Here is a 9,958-nt window from a genome sequence, read left to right as displayed (position 1 = left end):
GTCGATGAAACACAACACTCATTAAATGAATGTGACTCTTAATGCAAGTCTCAGTAGGACTCTCGATGCCCAGTTTCGAGGTCCTCGACTTAGAACATTTCAAAACCAACCCTAAACAGTTGGTTTCATGACCATCATCCAATGCGCAGTCTAACTATTGCACGGTTGTTAAGCTGGTCTGTGGGCATCTGTTGTGACATCCAAACAGTGCTTGACGTAATTTGGTAAGCACAACAGATACGTGTGCCGACGACGAATTCTTACCATATTCATCGGGATAACATTGCTTAAATAAAGATTGCTTGAATAGTTTTCAAAACCGCCAATCCAATTGGCTTTTAGTCACCTATTCCAACATAACATGTATCGGACACGCCAACATATTCTTTTTTTTTTCTCTTTTATTTAATATTTTCAGACACACAAATACCGTGTTGAGACTAGTCCCTGTCAGATATTGCACCTAATAATTTTTTGGAGTGTTCACGGAATATATGTGGAGGAAATATGAAAGTTTAGTGGGTGGAAAAGAAAAAAAAAATAGACAAAAAATGAGAGACACCAAAAAAGTCATCACCCTTAATATATAATATAGATATTATATTTAAAAATAAAACAAAAAAGAAGAAAAAAATAAATTGGAGAGAGAAAAATAATTTAAAAAATATTCAAAATAAAATTATAAATTGGAAAAGAGAGAGAAACTACTTAGAGGCAGTCTTGCCAAACCAATGACTTTAAATTTGATGGTATTCAATTATATACTCGTATAGATAAAATTATTCGCCCTGTATTTTGTGATTGAAAATGTCCAAAATGTACGAATATTTTGTAGACCGGACTATAGTAATGCCTATAATCTTGTAAATCAGACGATCATCCCTCTTCTCTTGCTTGTTCACACCTCTATCTCTTATCCAAGGCTTTCATTTTTTAATAATTCATTTATCACATACATAAAAGTAAACGAGCAGTTAGCACATTAGATTGAGAGGATGTTTGCGTGAGGTTATAAATTCTTTTCAAATATCTTAAAAATATTGAAAAAAGTGATCAGTACGTAGCTTTTCCAAAAACCACCGTATAAGATCAAAATACGTATGATGTTAAGAACTTATGCTCAAAATAAGTAAGAAGTTTATAACTTATTTTTAAAGCCTTAACAAACTCCTTCAATTTCATTATATCAGTGGCAAAATTATCGTTATTAACAACTTATAAACTTCATAATCTTATTTTATTCAAATGCTTCAGAAGTTTATTTTCAAAATAAAATCTAACATCTTACAAGATGTTTGAACTTATAAAATATTCTGAATAACTTTATGCAAAAACCCTCTGAGTCTTGATTTCTTATATTCTATATAACATAGTTTTTTTTTTTTTTTTTCCTATCATTGATATTGATCGAAGTATGCGACCTTCCACGACGATCTCGTTCTTAACCACGTACTCTATCAAGACAATGTTGGATCTTGAGGACAAGAAGGCACGTGAGGCTCGTCGGATACATCCCCGACTTAGATCCTCCGATGCTCAAGTTAGTAAGGTTGAGTAAAAAATGTGTAATCAGAGACTAAGTAGGTCGAAGATAATTAAATGCCAGTTACATAAAAAATTAGTGTGTCGGGATATTTATAGGCCTATGTGGACACTGTTGCTTGGGCCACGCGTCATCACCAGGACGATAGTCATCCTCGATCGGACGACTCTCCTTGAGTCGGATCTTCAGCCAAGAAACATGTCTAGTTCATGGACGATTTGGCCCGTTTTCAATGATACACGGATCCTGGACTTCAAATGATGGAAATGCCCTTCATTAAGGGTATTTTCGATATTCTGCCTGAAAATAAGGATTTTTCCCATCAATTATGTATACCAATATAGAAAGAAACGTAGTTTTCACTCATAGGTGAGGATTTGTAACATCGTAACACCAAAATATGAAGTTTGAACTACCAGTTATGCCCTTAAGTATAATATAATGTAATCACAATTACTTACTTCTTTTAAATAGTCCACGTTCTCTTTACCATTTATCTACTTTTATACAGTGATAAATGGGGGGTGAGGTGCCGGAAAATAAATTTATTTTTTTTATATATTAGCCCTCCAAGTTTTATATATACTTTTAAAAAATTACACACAAATTTTAATTATTTTATTTGCACTCTAATAATGTGATAATATAAATCCAATATATAAGTATAATTTTTTGGCCCAGAAACTTTCAATTAGAAATCCATTCTTGCTATTATGTTAATATCCCATTTCAGCTTTGTTCGTATCTTATATCAATTTTTAATTATAAATCAGTTTTTATACTGCCATATTTATTTTTCTACCTTCACTCTGTATTTATTTCTTGTTCCACTTTTACTTTTAAAATATGTACCGTATTTATTGATTGTAAACAAGTAAGTGCTGCGTGTCACAATAATTAGACATAAAAATAAAACAAAAAATTAATATATATTTTTTTCGAGTGATAGATCATCAAGGGGTATTTCTGGAAAGTTGCATAAGTTGAGCCGAGTCAAGATAAGTCAACCGCGACGCTGAACGGCCCCAGACAAAATTCCGAACCCGGAATAAATGTCCGGTTCACGTAATTAAAAACAAAATAATATTATATATATATTAATTTTCCAAGTCGCACTCCAACACAGTGCTCGCCACTCCCACTCACCAAATTCCTTACTTGAAAGTACTAATCTATCCCTGATCTCCACCACTTTACCCCTACACTCTTCCGTAAATAACGTATTTGATGAGGGTGCTTCTCGTCTTTTCGTAATAATCCACAGTACTCCTGAGTTAGAATCAGCTCTAAAATATGGTATGAATTATTATTATAAACAGCTCTTAAAGAAAGGAAAAGCTTTACCTTTTGTCAGTAACAACAACAGCACTCACTCACTCACACATTCTCACTGTGTGTAGGAATCAGCCATGGGAGAAGAGAATAATCGGAGCTCTGTGGAGAACATGGAAGCTGGAAATTCGCCGCCTGAGGAGGAGGAAGAAGGAGGAGATAATCAAGGCGAGGAATTCGAGAAAAACGATGAGCAGAGGCGTGTGGGGGAGGATAATAACAGTGATTGTGTAGCTGGCGGAGCTTCTGCTGGAGACGGACGAGAATCACGAGCTTCTCAGTCCGATACCCTAACCTCCGTACAGGTGTCCGAGAGTGGTTTCCAGCCCGATTCTAAGGAGTCCCCGGAACTTCTCTCCGGTACTTGTGTGATTCCTTGTTTTATTCTGTCTTTCTTGGGGTTTGTGTTTTAGGTGGAGTTGAGGAGTGAATAACTATCGTATGATTAATTATTTGAGATGTAATCTTATGTATGTACGTACGAATTGAGATCACTGAGTGAGTCAAAACGGTGATTTTGATTTATTTTCGATGGTGCAGAGGTTCCGGTGGAATACTCTCTGCAACCGCTGCAGTCAGTCGAAGAATTGAAGGTTAGAACCCCGTTTCATGTTCAGACTTAGCTTTTGATTTTCATGTTCTTCCATAACGTGGGAGAACACGGAAAAGGAGTGATTTTTGTTAAATAACAATTTGTTTTCTATCGATTGTTAGGATTCTTTCTTTGTTATTGCTATAGTTTATTATCTAAAACCTCTATTGAATCCAGTAGAAATTTTGAGAAAAAACCTAAATTGTTTAAGATTATTGTTATTATTTTTTTCATTTAGTTTTAGGACATGCTGGAACTAAGCACTATTCTCGTTCCTTAACTTAATTCAAGATGTATTTTTCTCTTTTCTGACATCTCAACCACTTTGTTTCCTTCACACGTAAATCCTGTAGTTACTAATATGGAAGAGAGAGGAAGTGAGTTTAGTTATCAATCATGGCAGCATAATTGATCTAGCATATTATGTTATTTAGTTCAGATTCAGATTATTCAGAATCATTAAGTCTGCAGAGTAGGCACTGCTTCGAAAAATTCTTGCTTATTCTGATCTTAAATTTTCATTATACAAGATGAAGCGTTTGAATGCTGTCATATTCAATGTGATGCAAAACTGGTGTTTGTAATTCTATTTTTTGTGTTATTCAGACCTTTGATACTAATAAGTAATTGTTAGGTTATTGAGTTGTAAGTTTTTCATATAGACCTTTTGATAATGAATTAGTAAGTTGTCTATATGCTTCTCTAGACGTTCTCACAGTGTTGATTTTGCAGCAGCAACTGAAATCATCAAAGCACATTACCATTTATATCACCAAAGATTTCTCATGCTGTTGCTACTGTTATATAGTCTAATTAGAATGATGATGTTGATTGTCTTTTTAAGTTTTGATTTATTATTATGGAAAATCTATTATTTTGTGCTTGTGCTACTCTTATATTTCTATTGAAGTAACCTGGAATACTTTATGCATTTCTGATAGTGTAAACGCAACTCAACTCCATCTTGGTTTTACTGTTGCTGCAGGATCAAGTAAGAGAAGTCGAAAAGGAACCTTTAAAACGTATTACTGGTCAGTCTGCCCAAGTTAAAATACAGATATCTGAAACTCCATCCAACTTGAAATTGTTGCCGATGTCTGTTAAACAGTCCATTTCCCCCACAACTCTATCAGACAAAAAAGCGCAGCCCGTAGACAATGGTAACAGCCCATGCCTCACAGAACATGACAAGCTGAAGTCTCCAGGTTCGAAACCTGTATCGGTTGTTCCTATGCTGAAGACGCCTGATGGGTACAACTGGCGCAAGTATGGTCAAAAGCAAGTGAAGAGTCCAGAAGGTTCTAGGAGCTATTACAGATGCACATTCTCTGACTGTTATGCCAAGAAGATTGAGTGTTGTGATCGTTCTAATCGTGTCATAGAGACTGTTTATAGAAGTCACCATAATCATGATCCTCCACAGAAAGGAAATTGTGCAAGAGAAACTAGGCATGCATTAGCAATTGTGCCTTTTAATGGGAGTGATGATACAACTCATCCAGTAAGAGGGGTTAACGATCCGGTGCCATCTACTTCTTCTAAAGAACCTCTAGAAGTAATTGATCAGATACCTGAAATTAAACAGCAGGATTCATGTGGTTCTGATGAGACAATAGAAGTTAACATTAAGGGGGAGTACGTTGATGGACCTGAATATAAGAGAAGGCAAGTCTTTAATTATGTTGGTGACTGTCAGTTTTATATTATGATATTTCCAGCTGATAATTTTTACCAGATGAATCTGATTTTACCTCTATGAATTGCCAGGCAGAAGAGAAGTTCATTGGGTGAATTGAGCTCCATTTCTAAAACTGGAAAGAAACCTAAGTATGTTGTTCATGCGGCTGGTGATGTGGGCATATCAGGTGATGGCTACAGGTGGCGTAAGTATGGGCAGAAGATGGTGAAGGGGAATCCTCATCCAAGGTAAACTCCCAGTCTTCAGTGTTGCACTTCAATGTTGACCTCATATTGCCTTAGTTTCACTAGAATCATTGGCCTTACGATGTGCTTATGAGTCTCGTAAGACATCTGTACATCTTCCAGTTGCACTACCTGGTCTATTGGTAATCCTAATGTTAGGTTCATCACTCAGTGCTTAGTCGTCTATTTAGAAGTAGTATCTAATATGATACTCCTAAGATTCTTAACATCTGATCTTGTACTTCTCTGTTATTACAATTCATGTTACAATCAGGAAGATAAAAACTGTTTTGCCTGTCCTGTGACATACACGAAAAATTAAACACCCTCCGGTCCTGTTGCCACTCCCAACAAACCAGAAGAAGAGAGAACAAGAGAAGGAAATGGTTTGCTTATTCACAAAAATACATATATGCAGGTGTATATAATATTCCACTCCAGTATCCAACTTCTTGGATATGCCTAAGACGTCTTTAGTTGTGAAATGTGATTGGGCTTTGTATAGATTGGTTAGGTTCCTTTTTACTTGTAAGTTTGAGAGATATTTTAGTGGTTTCAAGTTGGTTACGAAGTCACCATCTCATCCAGCAAGACTCATTGATTACGAAATCACCTGATTAATACATGTGTAGAATGATGGTTAGTTTAAGACTACTTTGGACAAAAAACTAATCACCCCAGATAGCTGAACAGAAACAATTTAAATTCAGAGAGAGTAATACTTATATTGCAAAATGGAGTGCAGAGGAAGCATGTTGAGTCCTTGACCTAAGGGATTGATGTTAATATTGTTGTCAGTGACACAAAAGGAAACCTGAAACCACTGCCTCGGTTTAATTTTCTGTTCCTTCAAGCATGCGTGCAGGTCACCTGAGTAGTGTGAACTTAGTTCATATCTAGCCTAGTATATTATAACTTTACTTTTGACAGTATCATAGAAGAGAGACTTGATCTGTTCGTCTCAATATTGATAATGAAGCAATACTGGGGATTGTGGAATTCTTGAGATTCTAACCAATGCTGTTGGGTTTCATCTCTGTGTCTGAGGTTGCATTTTCTATGAAAGTAATCATTACTGTATTCAATTATAGCTGTTGGTAAAGCGATCCTTGTAATGATAAATTAAGGAAGAATAGGTAAGATGAATCATACTCTAGCAGACTCCATAGTTAGGTGATTTTTTTCAGGTTCTTCGGAAGAAGCTTTGCCGTTTTGGACTTTTACCTAGAAGCCAACTTTTTTTATCTTTAAACTTCTTATCGATTTGAAAATCTATTATCAGTTTAGCGCCACGTGTAATTTGGTGTTAGTCTTCATTGCTAACTTGTGCTTACTACACAGATTTGGATAAAATCCCAACCCTTGATTTATTGATAATTTTATACTTTCTCCTTACCACAAAATATGTCAGGGTTGATTTTCAAAACAATAACAAGATATTTTTCTCTTTTCAACGAAAAAAACTAGCCTCTCTTAGAAAGTGATAAGTGTAAAAATTTGAAAAATTAAATTGAATTGTAAAAAAACTTCCAATTCATAGTGTTGTAATCGAGTCGTGAAGTTTCATTTTTCTCCTATTAAAATAAATATGAAACGCATAACCATAGGATTTGATGCATATGTTTACCATGTGTAATTGCACTACTTAAATCATGGTATATATAAGTAATGGATCCTAATAATAATCTAAGAGGGTTAAAATACACAAGTAGATCAATTATTTGTAATTTTTTCAAAAGGACAAGTATATTTGGACAAATAGAAATTCAAAGCTTGATATCCTTTGCGGTTTGGAAGGAATATGTGTATGGATAAAACTTGCTAATCGACCAGAGACGTAAATACTAAGTGGGACTACAGTGAGTCAGCCCCCTCGGCTTCCATTTTTGTGGGAAAAGTTTTATATTTTTTCTAGATTCTTTTACAACAGTGTTATAAGTATTATAAAAGATTTGCTTTAATTGAATTAAATATATGATAATCATTGATAAGCATTTTCCTTGACTCATTGATATTAAAAGTTGATCTATTGATGGCATATTGTACCTGGGTCTATCATCTTAAATACTTTTGGTCAAATGAAATATGCCACCAATTTCCTTAAGTTTTAGGAATGATCTGCTGGGGAATAAATTAGTGATTGGTACCGTGCAGATGATGTGGCTACTAAGATAGAAACCGTGTTAGTTCTAGCTCACTTTTTCCCCAGCTTGCCAACTGTGGCAGAACAAACAAGCAAGCAAGCATGCTAATATGACATACAAGCATAGGCAAACACAGCCATGAAGAGGCACATAAATGTTTATACATGTATGTGGATGTGCAGCCCTTATAATTTTAATGAAGTCTTTCCTAAATGTCCTATATGGCAAGGGTACTTCTAAAATGCTGTGCCTGTTTCAGAGACTTGGATACTATAGGATATTCTGCAGTGCTCCTTGGATCCACACCCAACACTTCAAATAGTTCTTAGAAAAGAAAAGTAAGAAGATCTTTTTACCTAACAATTTTGACATGTGTATTAGATATGTTCGTGCTAATAAAAGAATGATTATGTGATACTATCAATTTTGACAGTGATACAAAAGCACAATTTGTTAAAAATATTGTAAATTTAATTATGAAATAATGTCCATCAGTTTTTTGTTTATTTAAATTTATATTGACTGCACGGATATACATATATGTGTGTGTGTTTGTCTGTGTATTAAATATAGGTAATGATTTCCTGTCCGACAATTTTGACATGTCTGTTAGATGCATCCTATGATAATAAGGTATAAATATAAAAATATAAGATGTTAAAGATCTCATACTTTACTTATCTTAGAACATACCATATAGCATTGTATCCTTTGCCTTTTGTGATTTACAATTCTCAATGTTCTACCGGTGTCCTTGTATCAATATTCAACACAGCTGCAAGGAAACTAGTTTAGCAATTGCAACTTATCAATTATAACTAATCCTAAAATGCATGGTCCCAACCACATAAGTGATTATATTTCCTTGTCTTCTCCGTTCTATTTTCTGGACTGAAGTTTAATACTGGGGTTGTTATATCCGCTTGCAGTTTAATCCTTAATAACACAATCTGGATGGTAGTTTTATGGAGCTTGCTATGAGAATTGCAAAGCTAAGTGATCAAATGAAAGCATTAAACTATTGCTAAATGATCGTTACCTCTGTCAAGAAACTTTTAGCTTTTGAACGGATCATTTCAAATCCTTGCCCTCCTTGTCTTACATTCCAGGAATCTCTTTCTTCAGGACACAGAATATACAGAAACATATTTCCCAAGTCATGTCTACTGCTTGCTCTAATTCTTGTAGTCACTTGTTAAATGAATTTCAGGAACTACTACAGATGTACGTCAGCTGGATGTCCTGTTCGAAAACACATAGAGAGAGCTGTGGACAACGTTAGTGCTGTAGTAATAACGTACAAGGGAGTCCATGATCATGACATGCCTGTACCTAGAAAGCGTCACGGGCCAAAAAGTGATCCTCCTGTTGCTTCCACGACTCCTGTTTCCGTGGATAACTCGCAAACTACTAAAACCGAATCTTGTCAAAGTCAAACCCAATGGTCAGTTGACAAAGAAGGTGAACTGACTTGCGAAGCATTGAATCCTGGTGGGGAAAAAACATCAGAGTCAGCAAGAACCCTTTTGAGCATCGGTTTTGAAATCAAGCCTTGCTGAAACCCACTAGTATTTTTCATAGTAGCGGATGATGCAACTGGAAGAGCCTGAGTAATGTTGCGCATATCCTAATAATTCATTTGAAATCTTTTTCTCTTGTATGTTTCAATATTTGTTGTAGTTGTAGTTTAGCTTTGAGCTAGTGTGGTAATTTCTCTAAGCAAAACTTTGGGTGACTAAAATATGTTGATTGTAGTTGTAGAATGTGAGATTGGCTGCAGTCTTTTCTGTATATTATTGTGGATCTAATGAAGCAGATAGATAATTCAGCTTGATACACTTCTGTGATTGCTGTATTCTGCTAGACACCATCTTAGGAGAAACAACATTTGGTGTAAACTACGAGATTTTACCTTGTCTACCAATCACTTTGTGGTGTGTCCTTAGAGTAAATGATGGCGTTCCTCGCACTTTTAAGTGCAATGCATGACAATATCTGGTAATAGCCAGAAAACCTGGGAAAAACGGACTGCAGCACTAGGTGCATAATTGTTCGGGCAATTAGACGAAATGCCTCGCGTCAATCATGGATGACAACGTTGTATGCACTTGTTGGGTTATCCTATAACTTGCATTCATGCAGATTATTACAGTTCAACACATTTGAACGCTTCAGTTGTGTATGCACGATAACTTCAGGTGTGCATCAGATGTCGGCATCTTCTAACATTTGTTTGAATAATTAGGAGTCAGTGCAGATGTCAAATCTGTATATCGATCTAGATAAGTAATCTGGCCTTTTATGTACAGGAATTTAGAGTTCTTTTCCTTATCATTTGAAGCATTCTCTTTGTTTTGTAACATATTGCAGTACTCTGTAGGGACAAAGGATTGAGATGTTCATCTGAATCTCATGCTTCAAGTA

The 9,958-nt window shown here is 35.4% G+C and overlaps 1 protein-coding gene across 2 annotated transcripts; it reads left to right on the top strand.

Moving 5' to 3' along the window:
- Positions 1 to 2,860: 2,860 nt before the first annotated feature.
- LOC105166351 (putative WRKY transcription factor 32) lies at positions 2,861 to 9,368 on the top strand. 2 transcript variants are annotated; one of them, XM_088882892.1, is made up of 5 exons: positions 2,861 to 3,235; positions 3,416 to 3,468; positions 4,453 to 5,136; positions 5,239 to 5,393; positions 8,745 to 9,368. In XM_088882892.1, exons 1-5 carry the CDS (start codon positions 2,953 to 2,955, stop codon positions 9,091 to 9,093), a joined length of 1,524 nt encoding a protein of 507 aa, XP_088739018.1. In that variant the 5' UTR covers positions 2,861 to 2,952; the 3' UTR covers positions 9,094 to 9,368. The 2 variants fall into 2 exon arrangements, with proteins under 2 accessions (XP_088739018.1, XP_088739019.1); XM_088882893.1 differs by lacking the exon at positions 8,745 to 9,368 and adding an exon at positions 7,794 to 7,878.
- The last annotated feature ends 590 nt before the right edge of the window (positions 9,369 to 9,958 follow it).

This window comes from Sesamum indicum, linkage group LG7, assembly GCF_026168435.1.
Source record: "Sesamum indicum cultivar Baizhima isolate 11 linkage group LG7, ASM2616843v1, whole genome shotgun sequence".
Lineage (NCBI taxonomy): Eukaryota > Viridiplantae > Streptophyta > Magnoliopsida > Lamiales > Pedaliaceae > Sesamum > Sesamum indicum.
The sequence above is the reverse complement of the archived record's forward strand: the minus strand, read 5'-3'. Positions and strand labels throughout refer to the sequence as shown.

Bases quoted from the DNA above. Each gene is read 5' to 3' on its own strand.
- LOC105166351 (XM_088882892.1), top strand. From the start codon at position 2,953: ATGGGAGAAGAGAATAATCGGAGCTCTGTGGAGAACATGGAAGCTGGA. The intron at 5,137-5,238 runs GTCTTTAATTAT...ATTGCCAGGCAG, and splicing joins CTGAATATAAGAGAAGGCAA to AAGAGAAGTTCATTGGGTGA. The intron at 5,394-8,744 runs GTAAACTCCCAG...AATGAATTTCAG, and splicing joins AAGGGGAATCCTCATCCAAG to GAACTACTACAGATGTACGT.